Here is a 19,809-nt window from a genome sequence, read left to right on the forward strand (position 1 = left end):
AAATTTGAAGCCTAATGGGAGTTCAAATTACTTTTAGGATTTGAATTTATATCTTATACTAAAGCTGGTGCTTTTCAAACTGTAATACAGTATGAAAATAACTTTAATTTATGCTTTCTGAATGGTTTCCTCAGTTTAAGAGATTTTGAATTTTATTTTTCGAGTTCTAATAATAATACTTAAATTTTAACAGTCCTTAATAATTTTATTGTTTTTTTCTTAAAAGGGATTTAATTATGATACTTTGCATTTGTGGATGGTGTGAAAAATTTTTTTTTAATTTTTTATTATTATATATATATATTTTATAATATTATCCCTTGTATTCATTTTTCCAAATTATCCCCCCCTCCCTCTATTCCCTCCCCCCATGACAGGCAATCCCATACATTTTACATGTGTTACAATATAGTCTAGGTACAATACATGTGTGTAAATATCATTTTCTTGTTGCACAATAAACATTAGAATCCGAAGGTACATGCAACCTGGGCAGACAAATATTAGTGCTAACAATTTACATTCACTTCCCAGTGTTCCTTCTCTGGGTGTAGTTGTTTCTGTCGGATGGTGTGAAAATTCACATAAATCTTGTATGTTGTATAAGGTATATACTTTAATGAGTAAGATCATCTTAGCATTAAAGAAGTACATTTATAGTATGAATCCTGTGGTTGATCACATCTTTACTAATGACAGTGCCATGTTCAAAAAACAAGATGTTCTATAACTGAATACCTAGAACAAAAGCCTCAAAACTCTTTGCATCGAAAACAAATTTTGCCATGACTTTGGTATTGAGTGAGTCATATTTTAGCAAATTACTGAAGTATACTTTTAAAAATTTAGCAGAATTCTCAAGTAGACATTTTCATTTCACATGAGTCAAACAAGAACAAACTGCAAGTTTTTGGATTTCATTTACATAGAAAAATTTTATTAACGTAAATTAACTAAATCTTTCCTGTAGTTTGTGGTATAGTAGTTATTATTGTCTGCCATTGTGAGTCCTACTAATGCTTATGGAGCTGTGAAGGGAAGAAAAACTAAGAATCACTGCAAGCAGTTTTATTTCCCTTGGAGAATTTCTTGGTCCTTGCTTGTGTTTTATCTGATTGTAAGTCAATCAAGCAGACTTGTGCATATTGAAAACCTAATTTAAGGGGTTGATGGTCTAGGTAATCTTAACTGGTAACAAATCAGTACACTTAATACTGTTTATGACTCCACCTTGTTTGATCCTGGATCATGCCTGTAATTGTGACCTTGGAGATAGGAGAGTAGAATGTGGGCTAAGTCCCTTTGGGTATAGAAAGAAGAGAACATTTTTTTCTATATCTGTAAATCCCAGTGGGGTTGCCCTGTGTAACTTTATAATAGTTTTCTACTACTAGAAAAAGAAAGATAGCTCATAATTTTAGTAATTAGCTTAAAAAATTATGATATCCAATATGTTAATTGTGGATAAGTTGTGGCTAAACAATGCTAAAACATTTAGAAGAAAAATAGGGAAAAATGCAAATATCTAGTGATGTATAGTTAAAAGTTTTAGATTATATTCATATATTCTGATTCTTTTAAATAATTTTTGGTTATTCATATTAAGTTGTCACCAATTAATTGGTGACATATTAACATGTCGCCAATGATTTAAAAAAAAAAGTATATTGTCCAGATTATAATGATCTGGGCCCCAGAATTATATAAGAAAAAGAAGAGAATCTTTGGAAAACTGTCTGATGCTTTGTATTTATTTTTTAAAAATTTGTTTATTTTTAAGATATATTGCTTTATAACTCATGTTGAGAGAAAAACTTTTTATTTTTAAATATTTTGTTGATGCCTTTTCTTTTTTATTATCAGTCACTTTCCCCCATAGACTTATGCCTTGCAACAAACAAAAAGTTAGCAAAAACCATTCAATCTACACACTGTCTTAAAAATATTCATTCTCTACTCCCATTAGGCTACCATCTCTTTGCTTAGAGAAAGTAGTTAGTCTTTTGCAATTGGTGCTGTTTTATTTATTTTTTAAAGATCATTATGTTTAATCTATCTTAGGTTTTTCAAGTATTTTCTTTAGACAAAATTGTATATATTGCTTAAAAATGCTTTCCAGGCAATGGGCAAGAAATTTATTGGAAATGTGGTAACTTGTGGCTGTTTTTGTGATTTAAAGACAATTCCAGTGATGGTGTTAATTCATCATGAGGCTATACGAATAAAGAGACTTTGGTGTTACAAATCCCCTTAGCATAAATCTGATGAATCTTTATCATTGTTCTACAAGATTTCTCAAGGGTAAATGTTGAAAATTATCTTTGCATGTATTTTGAAAATAAAAAAGCTATTACCAAAATTTAAAATAAATTAGCATTGTTTTCCTGAGTTTAATATATTTTGGATAGCCCCTTGGATTATTTTCCCAAAGTTTTTGTTTGAAATGAATTGCCTCTCACCTGATGCAAGATACTGAGTTGGGCTATATGTTGCTGTTTATTTAATAGTAGTAGTCCACAGCTATATGCTTTTTACATTAGTCTAGGCAAGATAGATGCAGAGCTAGACCAGGATGGGCAATGTAATGAAAGTAGAAATTAGAATAGTAATAGCTAACATATATGTAGCCCTTACTGTGTGCTAGGTATTGTGCTAAGCACTTAGCAATTATCTCATTTTATTCTTATGAACCACCCGGGAAGGTAAGTGCTTATATTATACCCATTTTACAGATGAGGAAACTGAAATTGTGACTTGCCTAGGGTCATACAGCTAGTAAATATGTGAGGGTGGATTTCAAGTTTGGTCTTCAGGACATCAGAGTCCATGACTCTGGACTCTACTACCTTTTCAAAACATTTAAAAAAAAAATAGGGGCAGCTAGGTGGCGCAGTGGATAGAGCACCAGCCTTGAATTCAGGAGGACCTGAGTTCAAATCGGGTCTCAGACACTTAACCCTTCCTAGCTGTGTGACCCTGGGCAAGTCACTTAACCCCAGCCTAAAAAAAAAGAAAAAAAAATTAGGGAGCAGCTAGGTGGCCCAGTTGATAGATTTATTATCTCTTACCAAAACTAATCAAGTAGAGAGGATTTGAAAATCATTGGACATTATTTCAAGAAATAATTTTTTTTAACTGCCCAAATGTCTTAGAAGCAGAAGTCAAAGTAAAAGTAGAGAAATATAAAATGCACTGGTTACCTCCTGGAAAAAAATAAATAAACTCCCAGGAATAGTATAGCCAAAATCCAAAACTTCCAGATGAAAGAATAAGTATTACAAATAGCCAGAAAGTAAGAGTTCAAATACTAACAGGCTACAAGATCCCCCAAGATTTTAGCAGCTACTACTATTGGAAGCAGAGAGCTTGAAATTATATTTCAGAAAGCAAAAAAAATAGGCAAAAAACCAAGAATAGTTTATCCAACAAAACAGAATAATCTGATGGAGGGGATGGATTTTTAATGAAATAAGAGAAATTCTAGGCATTCCTAGTGAAAGGAGCTATGCAGAAATATTGAAATGCAAACATTGGGTGAAGTACATAAAATTGGTAAATGTGAACAAATATAACAAATAACAAAAATGAATTCTTTGGAAGATTAAAATGTCCCCTCAGAACCCTCTTATCAGTGATCGTAAAGAAAATCTCAAAAGCAAAGAGTGATTTTGTTTTGATGTTCTTAAAATCAGAAAGAAAGGGTTGAGGGAAAGGCTATAGGTAGTGAGAGAGGTGCCATTTCCTTAATCTTAAATTTTGTGTCTATTCCTGCTTAACACTTTAGCCTCACATAGTGGGGTTTTTTTTTGTTTGTTTTGTTTTGTTTTTTAACAAACTATGTAACAGAAATTATTGGTTTTATATACATACAATCCTCTTTTTTTGTTCTACTTTGTATACAGAAATGCTCCTTTTAGTTGTTTGTCAAATAAAATTTGTCATGTAACAAAATAAAAATTATTGGGGTGGGAGGATGCTCTTTTTTTTCCCCCTTTTTCTTCTTTTTAATTAAAGCTTTTTATTTTCAAAACATATCCATGGGGAAGGTGAGGGGGTAGCTAGTTTGTTCAGTGGTTAGAGGACCAGACCTAAAAATCCGGAGGACCTGAGTTCAAATGTGGCCTGAGAACTTTAAGACTTCCTAGCTATGTGACTCTAGGCAAGTCAACCCCAATTAATTGCCTTAGCAAAAAAAAAATTAAAAAAAAATGCATGGATAATTTTTCAACATTGACCCTTGCATAGCTTTGTGTTCCAAATTTTCCCCTCCTTTCCCCTTACTCCCTCTCCTAGATGGCAAGCAATCCAATATGTAAACATTTATGGAATTATCTTATTGCACAAGAAAAATCAGATCAAAAAGGAAAGAAAATGATGGATAAGAAAACACACACAGTTACTTTAGACATTGTCTTTACTCACTATTTAAAATTCTTAACTACCTTATCTGATCATAAACTCTTGTCATTCTACCTTTCCCTAAATTAATATATATATATATATATAATTTTTACTTCTTTTTTTTCCACAATTCTTTTCCTTTCTTTTCTTCTCTCACAACATGACTAATACAGAGATATATTTTGAATAATTGCGCATACATAACTTCTATCTAATTGTTTATCTTCTTGGGGAGGGGATGGTGAGAGAGGGAGGGAGGTAATTTGAAATGCAAAAAAAATTTTTAATGAAATGTTAAGAAAAAAATACCATTAAAAAAAGGGGGAAAATGTTGACATACTCACTGCTTCTAGCTCCTCTCCTCAACTTTTCCTAGTTTGGCATTCATGTTTTTCACTCAACTGAAACTATTTGCTCCAATGACCAGTGACCTCTTAATTGCCAAAGCTGATGTTTTTTTCTCAGTCTTAATCCTTTTTGACTTATTTTATGGTTTCTTAACCTGAAGGTAGATGTCAGGAGAATCTATGAAAAAAAAAAAGCATCTTTATTTTCACTAACCTTTGGTTTCCTTTGCCAACCTCTCTCTCTTATTTTATACATTTAATAACATTCTGAAAAAGATTTCATGGGATCTGTCAGAGGACTATATAATAAGGCTAGGATCTCTAGATCTTTCTATTGCATTTCACATCTCTTCCCCAGCCCCATCTCTCCTCTCCCACACACGTACTCAATTGCCAGTTCTTGTTGTTTCTGCTTCTCAATATTTCTGATATTTGATGCTTTCTCTACATTCTCAGGATAACCACCTTAATTCCAAGCCTCATTACCTCTAAGATGGGTTATTTCAACAGCTTCTTAATTCCTCCCTTTGGGCTTAGATCTGCTGTCAGTGGTCTACCTTACTACTGCCAACATTAATTTTTCTTAAGCAAAGTTCTGACCATGTAATTCCTTATAATACAGCCAACAGCAGTGGCTTCCTATGCCCCCTGGAATAAAATATAAATTCCTTTCTTTAGCTTTTTAAATGATATACAACTTGACCCTAATTATCTTTTCAGCCTTTTTGGACATTATTCATTAACCTTCTCATACTCTGATCCAGACAGATCTGGTTTTCCTTTTTTGTTCCCCACATTTGACTTGAGCTCCCATGTTCATACCTTTGTATTGGCTAACCTCCATATCTGGAATATACTGTTTCTTACCTTTCTTTTTAAGAAGCTTGTTTAAGTAACTTGCTTTCTGTATTAAGTTTTTCTCGATTCCTCCCAGTGACTAGTGCCTTCTTGTTTTTATCTTCATTATGTATTTTGTATTAACTTTATGTTTATACTGAATATATTTTTGTAATTACTTGTTGACTCCATTAGAAAGGAAGTTTATTGCAAGTAGATGTTATTTCGTTCTTTGTACCTTTTATATCTTGTACTTGGCACAGTACCTAGCACATTAATAATACTTGCTGATTGATTGATTTTGTTTAAATGTTTTACTCTATCCTGAGGGCAGGGTTTGATAAGAAGTAAGGTCTCCACCTGGTTTGCCAATAGACATCTTAAATTCAACATGTCACTCACTACCTTTTCCCCTAAATCTTCCCTCCCTATCCCCTTCTTATCCTTCTCTATTAGTGTAGAGGGGAACAGCATCTTCACATTAATAATACTTGCTGATTGATTGATTTTGTTTAAATGTTTTACTCTATCCTGAGGGCAGGGTTTGATAAGAAGTAAGGTCTCCACCTGGTTTGCCAATAGACATCTTAAATTCAACATGTCACTCACTACCTTTTCCCCTAAATCTTCCCTCCCTATCCCCTTCTTATCCTTCTCTATTAGTGTAGAGGGGAACAGCATCTTCCTAGTCCCTCAGGCTTGCAAGCTAGGAATCATGGACTTATCACAATCTTTCCCCCATATCCTAGCTGGAAGGTGTTTTTATTTATTTAATATTTTATTTTCTCCAATTACATGTAAAACCAATTTTTTACATTTATTGATTGGGAATTGGCTTTTTTTTTTTTTTTTTTTTTAAGTTGATGCAGTTCACTATACATTTGAGAAAAGAGACTTTCCTCAGAGAAACTTGGTCCCAAATTCTTTTCACAATTACTATTGCTAACTATATTTCTCTTCCCCTTCTCACACCCCCATTCTGTTCTCTCTGTCCTTTCATCCTATCCTTCCTCAAAAGTGTTTGGCTTCTATCACCCCCTCCCTGAATATTCCCTCTCTTCTATTACTCTTCTTTTCCTACTTTACTGCAGAGTGAGATAGATTTCTTTACCGAGGTTGAAAGTGAATATTATTTTCTCTTTGAGCCTATTCTGATGAGTAGAGTTCATTCATTCTTTCTCTCTTCCCTCCATTTTCTTCTATTGGAAAAGCTTTTCCTTGCCTCTTTTATGGCAGATAATTTATGCCATTCCACCTCTCCCTTTCCCTTTTTCCTTGTATATTCCACTCTTACCCTTCATTTAATTTAATTTTTTAGCTATCCCTTCATAGTCAACTCACATTTGTTCTCTCTGTATATATATACTTCATCTAACTGCCATACAAATGAGAAAGTTCTTGAGTTACAAATATCATCCTTCTATGTAGGAATGTAAACAGAAAAACCTTATTATTTGATATTTCACATTTTTTTCCATAGTCATAAATTGAATTAATGGAAGCTAATGACTTTTATGAAAAATCAAGAAACAATAAAACAAAACCAAAAGAATGAAAAAATGTGAAATTTTTGTGAGAAATAGATACAATAAAGCAAAACCAAATATATATATATATATATATATATATATATATATATATGTATATATGAAATCTTCCTGGAAAAACAACTAACCCAGAAAATAGATCCAGGAGAGATAATTTTAAAATTATTGGTCTGTCTGAAAGTTATCATCACAAAAATAGCTTGAACATCATATTTCTTTTTTTTTTTATTTTATTTATAAATTTTTTTGACATTATATATGCACGAGTAATTTTTTTTTATAACATTATCCCTTGTATTCATTTTTCCAATTTACCCCCTCCCTCCCTCTACTCCCTCCCCTTGATGACAGGCAATCCCATATATTTTACATGAGTTACAGTATAACCTAGATACAATATATGTGTGTAGATACCATTTTCTTGTTGTACATTAAGTATTAGATTCCGAAGGTATAAGTAACCTGGGTAGATAGACAGTAGTGCTAACACTTTACATTCACTTCCCAGTGTTCCTTCTCTGGGTGTAGTTGTTTCTGTCCATCATTGATCAACTGGAAGTGAGTTGGATCTTCTTTATGTTGAAGATATCCACTTCCATCAGAATACATCTTCATACAGCATTGAAGTGTACAGTGATCTTCTGGTTCTATTCATTTCACTCAGCATCAGTTGATGTAAGTCTCTCCAGGCCTCTCTGTATTCGTCCTGCTGGTCATTTCTTACAGAACAATAATATTCCATAACCTTCATATACCATAATTTACCCAACCATTCTCCAATTGATGGACATCCATTCATCTTCCAGTTTCTGTCCACTACAAAAAGAGCTGCCACAAACATTTTGGCACATACAGGTCCCTTTCCCCTCCTCAGTATTTCTTTGGGATATAAGCCCAATAACAGCAATGCTGGATCAAAGGGTATGCACAGTTTGATAACTTTTTGGACATAAGTCCAGATTGCTCTCCAGAATGGTTGGATTCTTTCACAACTCCACCAAAAATGCATTAGTGTCCCAGTTTTCCCACATCCCCTCCAACATTCATCATTATTTGTTCCTGTCATCTTAGCCAATCTGACAGGCATGTAGTGGTATCTCAGAGTTGTCTTAATTTGCCTTTCTCTGATCAGTAGTACTTTGGAACACTCATACGAGTGGCTATAGTTTCAATTTCATCATCTGAAAATTGTCTGTTCATATCCTTTGACCATTTATCAATTGGAGAATGGTTTGATTTCTTATAAATTAGGGTCAGTTCTCTATATATTTTGGAAATGAGACCTTAATCGGAACCTTTAACTGTAAAAATATTTTCCCAATTTGTTACTTCCCTTCTAATCTTGTTTGCATTAGTATTGTTTGTACAGAAACTTTTTAGTTTGATGTAGTCAAAATCTTCTATTTTGTGATCAATAATGATCTCTATTTCTCCTCTGGTCATAAATTCCTTCTTCCTCCACAGTTCTGAGAGGTAGACTATTCTCTGTTCCTCTAATCTATTTATGATCTCATTCTTTATGCCTTAATCATGGACCCCTTTTTATCTTATCTTGGTATATGGTGTTAAGTGTGGATCCATATCTAATTTCTGCCATACTAATTTCCAGTTTTCCCAACAGTTTTTTCCAAATAATGAATTTTTATCCCTAATGTTGGTATCTTTGGGTTTGTCAAAGACTAGATTGCTATAGATGTACCCTTTTTTGTCCTTTGTATCTAATCTGTTCCACTGATTGACTGGTCTATTTCTTAGCCAATACCAAATGGTTTTGGTGACTGCTGCTATATATAATATAGCTTTAGATCAGGTACACCTAGACTACCTTCATCTGACTTTTTTTTCATTAGTTCCCTTGCAATTCTCGACCTTTTATTCTTCCATATGAATTTTGTTGTTATTTTTTCTAGGTCATTAAAATAGTTTCTTGGGAGTCTGATTGGTATTTGAACATCATATTTCAACAAATTCTCAAGGAAAATTGTACTAATATTCTAGGACCAGAGGGTAAAACAGGAATTGAAAGAATCCATTAATCACCTCCTGAAAGAAATTCCAAGATAAAAACTTCCAGGAATATTATAGTCAAATTCTATTTTTTTTTTGAGGTGTTTTTGTATTTGTTTTATGTTTTTGGTGGAAGATTTTTTTATACCAAACTTTTATGGAAATATTTTACATAGTTTCACATGTGGTTTCTTAATTGGCTATGGGGATAAGGGAGCGAATCTGGAAGTTTTAAAAAATATAAAAATGAAAATAGGGAAACTGTCATGTAGGCCAGCTAAAGCAATCAATTGTTTTAGACTACTTAAAATAGCTAGATAGTATAAGTTTGAAATATTGCTGTGGTATAAGAAATGATGAGTTGATAGATTTAGAAAAATATGGAAGGATTTAGACAAAAGAAGGATGATGTTATTCACCTTCAGATAAACAGGACAAATAAAAATAATAAGACCTCACATAGATATGAATGTATGTGTGCGTGTATGATACTAGAAAATCTATATATGTATGTGTATGTCATAACAGATGATGAAATTTAATTTTAGAGAAAACTGGGAAGACTTGTATGTTCTCTTGTAGAAGAAAATGAGCAGAAATAAAACAATTTATGTAATAAGAACATATAGAAAAAAACTTTTAAAAACGTTAGAATTCTGATCAACACAATAAGTATCCAATCGAATAAAAGAATGATAAAACGTTATTCACTTCTGATGTGGAGACTAACTTAAGATGCAAAAGGAGACATTTTGGAGCATAGCTAATGTAGGAATTTGGTTTGTCACACTAAATCAGCATTAAGAAATTTTTTTAAAAATTTTGTCAATGGTGAGGAAGGAGGCAGCACTGCCTTATTTAAGATGAAAAATAATAAGCTTTCAATAATTATATAAGTATGTTTATATTGTGTGTATGTGTATGTATATATGTATATATGCCTGACTATCCACCTCTTAATTATGTGCTCCATTTTTCCCTATTACCTCTAGGATAAAATATGGACTTCTGTTTGGCATTTAAAGTCCCTTTCTCTCTTTCCAGACTTCTTACAATGTGCTTTCCTCCATGTACCCTACAATTCAACTTCACTGGCCTATTTCATGTTTTTCATGATGTTCCAATTTCCCATGTCTGTGCCTTTGTTTCCATGCTTGGAATATTCTATTCCTTCACGTCTGCCTCTCAATGTTTTTGTGTTCCTTCAAGACTCAGTATTAATCCCAACTCCTATAGTAGTAGACTTTCCCCATCCCTCTAAACTAGTAAGTGATTTTCTTTCTTAAGATTATCTTTCTTGTACCCTGTAATTATCTATTTACATGTTGTCTCTCCCTTTAGAAAGTAAGCTTCTTGGAAAAGGATCTATATGTGCAGGAATGTTTGTGGCAGCCCTCTTTGTAGTGGCCAGAAACTGGAAACTGATTGGATGCTCATCAATTGGAGAATGGCTGAATAATAGTGGTATATGAATGCTATGGAATATTATTGTTCTATAAGAAATGACCAGCAGGATGATTTCAGAAAGTCCTGGAGAGACTTACATGATCTGATGCTGAGTGAAATGAGCAGGACCAGGAGATCATTGAATACTTCAACAACAATACTATATGGTGATCAATTCTGATGGATGAGGCTGTCTTCAGCAATGAGATGAACCAAATCAGATTCCATTTGAGCCATAATGAACTGAACTGCTACACCCAGTAAAAGAACTCTGGGAGATAACTATGAACCACTACATGGAATTCCCAATCCCTTTGTTTTTGTCCACCTGCATTTTTTATTTCCTTCACAGGCTAATTGTACACTATTTCAAAGTCCGATTCTTTTTTTACAGCAAAACAAAACAACTGTTTGGACATATATAAATATTGCATTTAATTTATACTTAACATCTCTCTCTCTCTCTCTCTCTCTCTCCCCCCCCTCCCCTGGCTGGGGTTAAGTGACTTGCCCAAGGTCACACAGCTAGGAAGTGTTAAGTGTCTGAGACCAGATTTGAACTCGGGTCCTCCTGAATTCAGGGCTGGTGCTCTATCCACTGCACCACCTAGCTGCCCCCACTTTAACATATTTAACATGTATTGGTCAACCTGCCATCTGGGGGGAAGGAGGGGAAAAATTGGAACAAAAGATTTTGCAATTGTCAATAATAAAAATTACCCATACATATATCTTGTAAATAAAAATCTATAATTAAAAAAAAGAAAAAAACAAGTAAGCTTCTTGGGATCATGGTATTATTTTAATTTTTGTTGTCTTTTTAAAACTTTATTTCACAAAAGAATGATAAAAACTACTAAAGAATTTTTGTATACATAGGTGCTTTTCCTTATTAATTTTCCTGGAATATAGCCATTCTCAGTAGAGGTATAACTGAGTTTTGACTCATACATTGTTAGGGAACTTTGGGGGATAAATTTCTAAATAGCTCTCTCCAGAATAGCTGTACTAACAGTTACACCAATTAGTGTACCTGTTTTCCCATAGCTTCTCTAACATTTCCTTCATTTTCTTTGCCTGTCTAATGGATATAGAATATAAAAATTGCTTCAATATGTGTGTTTCCAGTTAATGGTTTAGAGCATTCTTTCATATGACTGTTCATAACTTGGATTTCTTCATTTGAAAAATGTACATATGGTTTGATCAAATTTATCTCTTAGGAATGGCTCTTAGACCTATAAGACTGAATCAGTTTCTTATATTTTTTGGAAATGAGACTCTTAATAGAAAATTTTGTTGCAAAGATTTTTTTCCCCCTAGTTGTCTTTTAGAAAGCCTATGTGTTAGAACAATTGTTTTGGCAGCCAAGTGAAAAATGAAATGTAGGGGGAAGAGAGATTTGAAATAAGGAGACCAATTCTAGAGATCTTGAACTAGGGTGGTAGTTTTGTGAGTGTAATGCAAGGGACATACAAGATAAAACTGACAATAAAAAAGTTGTGTTTTTTTTTATAGATAGTGAGAATGAGATATTGAGGACAGTTGATACTGAAGTTGTGGGTCTAGGAGATTAAGAAGAATGTTTGAGTCCTCAAAAGTAATATGTTAAGTTCAGAAGAAAGGAAAGTTTTAGGGGAAAGTTGTATTGAATGAGTTCTCTTTGGGATTTGAGTTTCTACTTTCTAGGCCAACTATTTGTCCACAAACAACAACATGTTGTTTACCTTATGAAGTTCACTTTATCTGTATGGATGTGTTAAGCTTTCTCAAGTTAACTTCTTTCACCCATTCTTAGTGTATTCCAAGTTAAATTACCCACATGTTTATTTTAACCCTTTCATAACTTCCTACCCATCTCCTGATAATACTACCTGGCCCCCTCTCTCCATCTTTTACAACTAATATTTAAGCAACCCATGGATCTGGTAATGAATTTAAACCTCTCTTCTCCCCTCCTTCTGTTGATACCTGTGTATACTTACATCGTGGTAATAATGGTTCCCATGAAAAAAAAAATATAGCAGAATGCCTGCCTTGGCAATTTTAAAGATACTACCAACTCTATGAGTCACACCTTTTATTGGAATATGCTTTTATATGAGCTTTGGTGACAGAGGGAAAAAAATTCTTTATTTCACCTTCTGCACTTCCCATTCTTTTTCAGATCACAGAGCCATTTGCTAGATATTCTAAAATAAAATTTTATATACACTAAATAGTTTTTTGAATATACTTTTGAAAACTAAAATTTAATTTGTGGTTTTGACCCTACAATATGTTTTTATCCTGATTTTTCCTTTTTTTTTTTTTCTAGGTTAAAGAAAAGATGTTCTCTAGATTAAGAATAGTTGCCTCTCCTTGTGCATTGGCATGTCGAAGTATACACACCAAAGAAAAAGGCAAGCCATTAATGTTGAATCCAAGAACAAACAAAGTTAGTAACATTAATATTACTATTAATTTTCTCTTTTCTTACATATTTAACACAATATTTTGCTACCATCAAATAAATGATGAATAAATGAATTTTGAAAGTTTAATTATTCTGTGGAATTTGCTTTGGGAATCATTCTGACATTTTGAATGATAAGAGTTTTCTAGCAAGGGTTCAGTTTCCTATAGCAATTAGGTATTTTGAATCTATATAGTGTTGTCTAAGGGACAGATCACTCATGATACATTAGGTAGTCAGATTTAATCTAAAATGCATCATAGCACTCTGGAAGCACATATAATTCTTCATAAGAAAACTCAGCTTCTTATAGCTTTCAGGATTCTGAGTTAACATTGAAACCCTTAATTGCAGGAGTAGCTATAGTTTGTGTAGTACTATTACTTTCAGAACTTCTCTTAGAGGGCAGTAAGGAAAATGAACTTAATGCATTTCCATTTCCAGCTTGAAACAAAGCCCAAGGTGATTGTTACTGCTCACTTGATAGATAAAACTGGGTTTTTTTCTTCAGTGAATAGATTAGAGTGGATTTGAGTAGAAGAACTTCTCTTAAAGAAGCTTATTCCCTACTGGCATGCTTTTGTCAACTATTTTTTTGCCAAATAAAGTTTTAACTAATTTCATTAGTAGTGGTTCCTTTTAGTAACAAAGTTTTAAAAGACATTTTAGCGCTGTTGAATAAAGGGATGTTGTAAATTTAATCTTCTGTTATATGTTGCCGAGTCCATAAATATCCATCAATGAAATTCTTATATTAGGAAACTGACATTCAGATTCTTGCATATAGAATTCAAAAACTCATATTCTAAATTGGCATTTTTATCTTGGCTTAAGTAGAAGATAAAGACAAAATAATTGATACTAGTTATTTTGTCCTGTGATCTACCTAAAAGTATGTAAATTTCTGATTGAAACATGCCAGATTTCAGGAAACAGCCTTTCTCACATTATCTTAACATGAAAACCCAGTTTATTTTTTATAACTGGCTTTATAGATTCTGAGAGTTGGATGAGATTTCAGTGGACTTTTGATCTAATCCAGTGGTCCTCAAACTTTTAAAATAGGGGGCCAGTTCACTGTCCCTCAGACTGTTGGAGGGCCAGACTATAGTAAAAACAAAAACTCACACTCTGTCTCCGTCCCTCAGCCCATTTGCCATAACCTGATGGGCCGCGGCTGCATAAACGTCCTTGGTGGGCCGCAGTTTGAGAATTCCTGATCTAACCTCTACCTACAAAACAGGCCTCTACACAACATACTTGACAAGTGGCCATCTCTCAAGCCTGTTTGGTGGTGAAAGAGAAAAGGGAGGCAAACTTTTTGAGGACTGGCATGCTAAAAGTCATGAAATTATTCCAACCTTTGGAACTCAAAAGATAAAGATTTATTTTAGTTACGGAACATCCCATGATAGCTTTAGTGTGGCTTATTTCCTGCTCATGTTTTCTAGTAAGAAGTTTGCCTAACAGTATTTAATGAAATTTACTAACTTTATTAATTTGCTAGTAACCTATCAAAATGAAGATTTAGTATTGATAACTCTTATTTATGAGAATTATATAAAATTATCTTTAATAATCAATTATATTAGGTAACAAATAGGATTTGAAAAAAAGGCAAGTAGAGATGAATAGAGGGAAAGGGTTTAGATCAAGGGTTCTCAAACTACGGCCCGCGGGCCAGATGTGGCCCACTGAGGATGTTTATGCAGAGGGCCCATGGGGCCCCCCCTCCCTTATGGCAAATGGGCTGAGGGGTGGAGACAGAGTGTGAGTTTGTTTTTACTATAGTCTGGCCCTCCAACAGTCTGAGGGACACTGAACTGGCCCCCTATTTAAAAACTTTGAGGACCACTGGTTTAGATAATTCAAAGCCAAATAATTAATAATTCTGAAATTTGCTTATGAATGTTGATTTAATTTTATTATAAACAATACTTTACCTTTGCTCCTTTAGGGAATGGCATTTACATTGAGAGAACGACAAATGCTTGGACTTCAAGGACTTCTACCTCCTAAAATAGAGACACAGGATATTCAAGCTTTACGATTCCATAGAAACATAAAAAGAATAACTGATCCTTTGGAAAAGTAAGAGTTTTTCCGAATTACATTGGGAGAGGGGGGTTGATTCCAATTTTTAGGATTTAAGACTAATTTTATTATTGTAGTGTAACCAGTGCTTTGACATTGTACTGCAATTTGTTTTCTTTTGATTATTTAAATAATTTTATTTCACTTTTAAAGTTTTTCCATTGTTAGTTTATTGAAGGGAAACTTTTCCTAGATTTATAGGATTTTTTTGTCTGATTTCCCACAAATGCAGGAGTTTCCTCTACAATATCCCTTTGTATCTAGGAGGTTATTTGAAAGTCTTTTCTTTAACAGATCGAAATTGGCTTCTAGTTATTCTAGTTCTGCCTTTCTGTCCTTTAAAATAGAGTTTCTTAAACTTTTTTCCACTTCTGACCCCTTTTTTCTTGAGAAATTTTTACATAACCCCTGGTATAAAGGTATATATATATATATATATATATATATATATATATATATATATATATATATATATATATATATATATATATATATATATATATATATATATATATATATATATATATATATATATATATATATATATATATATAACAGATACACAATATATATATATATATATATATATATATATATATATATATATATATATATATAACAGATACACAATATATATATATATATATATATATATATATATATATATATATATATATATATATATATATATATATAACAGATACACAATCAACATTAACTAATAAAAATCATAATTTCATGATTTCCACATTTAATTATAGACACCCCCCACACAATTTAAGAAGTTGGATTCTAAAACTACAAAAATAAATCTAATCCCCCTTCTGTGTGATTGTCCTTCCCCCCAGTCATCTTTCTGTATTTCATTTATCTGTTTCTATATTTTTTCCTTACATTACATGGATTTCAAGACACTTACTAAATTGCTCTCCCTATTCTGGATATTTGTTACAGAGAAGCAATATATGGTATAAAGGAAAGAGTTAAAGAGATTTAACCTACTCTTAAGAGATATTGTGACAGTAATACTTTGGTTTTGCATAATACCTTCTCCATTTATTTTTCTATTACCCAGAACTGATCAAAGGAAGCTATAGGAAGAGCTTTGTAATAATCTGTAATCAATTCTTTTAAAAATATTATTACTTTTCAAAGAATCTATAAATATTTAAATTTTTTCATAACTTGTTATGTTCTATATTTAAATATATTTAATCACATAAATAGAAATATCTTTATTGGTTATTGTTGATTCCTAGAGTTGAAAGAAATTTTATGTTGTATTTTTCTGAATTTATAGTCACAAACACTAGTTTTGCTTTAAAAGGTAGTGCTATAATTAATATGCAGTGCTATATTCATGTATATTTTTGGAGCATGAGCAATAAATCACTGTCTTTAAGCTTGTTTATTTACCATGTACCATGCTTGTTTTCAGATATATCTACATAATGGGAGTCCAAGAAAGAAATGAGAAGTTATTTTATAGGATTCTTCAAGATGACATTGAAAGATTAATGCCAATAGTATATACTCCAACAGTGGGTCTAGCCTGTTCACAATATGGACACATTTTTCGGAGACCAAAGTAAAGCTAATTCTTATTTATGTTTAGAAATTATTGTGACTATGGCTTTTAGAAAATAGTGTTTTATACTTAATCTGTAGTTCCTATCTGTGTGTCGACATGCCTCTTATTCCTCATGTCTTATATTTTCTATATTTTAGTACTTAAGTAAAAGTAATAGAAAAACAACATGCAAACTTCTTTTTTGACAGAAATGATTATTACTATATTCTTATTGCCCCTAAAATAAGCACAATACTAAGTAATAATAATTAATATTTATGTCATTCCTTACGGTTTACAAAGTATTTTGTAAATAAATTGTATTTTAATTACTTTTTACAGATGAGGAAATTTAGATTCAGAGAAATTTAATGTTTGGGCCAGGAAGAAAACAGAGTTCTTTTAATTCTAGTCTGTTGTTCTTTTTGACTATATCAAGATGCCTCTTTGGGAATTCTTTTTTGAATTCTAAGAGATATATTATACTTTTCACTAAAACTTGGCAGTCTGGCTGTGACTGCCTTCTTACTAATTTAAGAGATTTTCCACAGTTCTTTTTTAACTTTATATTTTTCTGCTCATTTTTTCCCTTTCATAAAATAAACAGATAAAGTTTCATTTTCCACTTAGTAATCAGATAGTGATTTTTCTAGTTCTAAGTATCTTAAGCACACACATATTCATGGAGTACTGAGTTATGTTGGTTTCTTTCTCTTATCATTTCATTATGACCTAATGTCTTTTGTTCAGCTGATAGAGCTAAACAAAAATCTTGCCATACTTCCTCCCTCTTTCCTTCCTTCTTTACTTTTTTTGCTTTCTCTTTCTCTCAGATGTGAAGTTAAATATAATGAAATGTAACATCCTAATTGCTGTTCTTCTCATCAGATTCCCTCATTTAGTCCATACTGCACACTACCTCCCATTTTCCTTCTTAAAAATCTTTTATGTTCTTCCTTTTTACTGCTCTCCCTAACTCATCTCGAATGTACTGTTTTATTTTTTCTTCCTAGTATTTCACATGAAATTTTTTTTTCTTCATTCAGGCTAGAGACTTTATTATCCCCTACTCATTTTTTGCTCCCTTATTTTCGAAGTTGTTGAGAATTTTCCCAGTTAGATTTGAGCTGGTCTAGATGATCTTTAAAGTTCCTTCTAATTCCAAGATACTGTGACCATCTTTGATTGTCATTCATGTTTTATATTCATTATTTTTTCATGTCTTACTTCTTGAGGTAAATTTTAAGCTTTGCAGATCATACCATAACATGGTATACTTAGCATAGTACTTTTTGCCATATTAGATGTTCAATAGATATTTTTTGATGGCCGAATGATTATTTGGTCTAAGAGTTGGAACAGCAACATAGAGATTGTGTAAGGATGAGTTGGCACAGAATTTAAAATTATAGAAAAATTCAATTTTACTTTTTTGGGGTTTTTTTGTTTGTTGTTTGTTTTGCTGAGGCAATTGGAGTTAAGTGACTTGCCCAGGATCACACAGCTAGGACTTGGTTAAGTGTCTGAGACCAGATTTGAACTCAGGTCCTCCTGAATTCAGGACAGGTGCTCTCTATCCACTTCACCACCTAGCTACCCCTTAATTTTACTTTTTGATTTCTATTTGACCATATCTTCAAATCTAGTTTGAGGGGAGAGAAATTTTTTCCAAATAATTAAATCTCCTTTTACTCTGGATAAGAGTATTATATTTTATATAACTTTGTACTTTAAACCATTATATATCTTCTTCTCTCTTGTTTCCTACTCTTTCAACTTTTAATGAAGTTTTTATATTGATTTACTTCCTAGAAGTTGTTATAATTTTATACTTATATTGATGATTGATTTTTATATCATTTTGGTAGTTTTTAGCTTATTTGAGTATGGTAACCTGATCTTACATAAAACAATGATAGCATTTAATATAATAATGTCCCCTGACAGCTGTATAGTAAGCAGTTTTATCAGTGAGACATAATTAAATCAATTTGGAAATATGCAATGGCTTGACTTTTCTCAATAAACTACACAAAGTAGTCTAATTTACTAATAGTTGGGAGGGAGGGACTTCATAACAAAAAAGAAAGTAAACTATTGTAAAGTGCAAAAGTGTTTTTGTTCTATTGCAGGGGATTATTTATTTCAATCTCAGACAGAGGCCATATTAGATCAATTGTGGATAACTGGCCAGAAAATGATGTTAAGGTACTAATAGCACAACTCTCCCTTTCACAATGTTGTCTTTCCCTTTAAGTTACCTATGTACATAGACATCAACATTTTTCATTGTTGTCATAGTTCATTTTGCACTTTTATATCATAGTGCTTTTTTTAAAATGAGGATATCATGGTATTGTACAAATGTAAGGGATAGCCTTTCTTTTTAGGAATCACTGATGTGAAAAGATTGATTCACTCAGAAAAAGAACAGCCATAGTGTTGACCCTTGCCTGCCCCCAGCTTCTTTTACATTTCAGTTTTTTAGTATTTAAAGTACCAAGAAGCTTTATTTGGGGGTTAATGATTTTATTCTTTGTATAAGACTGATTGGTAGATTTTTTAATTCTTTAAAAGCTCTAGGTTAGATCCATTTCTTATTTGAGCAAAAACATTTTGCATACTTTACTTCCAAGTTTTACTACAATACTGTGAAGTATACCTAATAGTTGTATCATTATCCCCATTTTAAAATTTGAAGAAATGATTTACAAAGATAAAAATTTAAACTCAAATCTTTGGATTCCAAATTTGTTACTGAGTTTCCTTTCTATTTTCTTTCATCAAATAACAATTTAGCATCTTTACCTATAGGTATTTTTGTTTTTACATTTGTATGCTTGAATATCTCAGTAAAATAATTATTTTGAAAATAACTTTGTTAATTCTGAGGGGATAAATACTTAAATAGTAAAACTCATTATGCTATCTAAGCCTTTTAGATTTATCTTTAGCCAAAGAGTTATCTTTATCCGTTAAAATAATTTAGATATCCATGTCATGCATGTATTTGTGTGACAATTTCTTTTTTTATCCATGACTACAGTGATTAGACACATTTAAGGTTTTCCTTTAGCACATTCTTTTGGGTCCATGTTTAAATTA

General features: G+C 32.2%; 1 protein-coding gene across 1 annotated transcript in view; it reads left to right on the forward strand.

Annotated features, from left to right (window-relative positions):
* The window catches only part of ME2 (malic enzyme 2), a 66,119-nt gene that overhangs the window by 7,747 nt on the left and 38,563 nt on the right, over positions 1-19,809 (forward strand). Inside the window, exons 2-5 of the mRNA XM_074279379.1 lie at positions 12,903-13,022; positions 14,998-15,131; positions 16,573-16,722; positions 18,837-18,912. Coding sequence (XP_074135480.1) covers positions 12,915-13,022; positions 14,998-15,131; positions 16,573-16,722; positions 18,837-18,912 — 468 coding nt within the window. The 5' untranslated portion in view covers positions 12,903-12,914. The remainder of the gene's footprint in view (positions 1-12,902; positions 13,023-14,997; positions 15,132-16,572; positions 16,723-18,836; positions 18,913-19,809) is intronic.

The sequence above is a fragment of the Sminthopsis crassicaudata genome, chromosome 1 (assembly GCF_048593235.1).
Source record: "Sminthopsis crassicaudata isolate SCR6 chromosome 1, ASM4859323v1, whole genome shotgun sequence".
In the NCBI taxonomy this organism is placed as follows: Eukaryota; Metazoa; Chordata; class Mammalia; order Dasyuromorphia; family Dasyuridae; genus Sminthopsis; species Sminthopsis crassicaudata.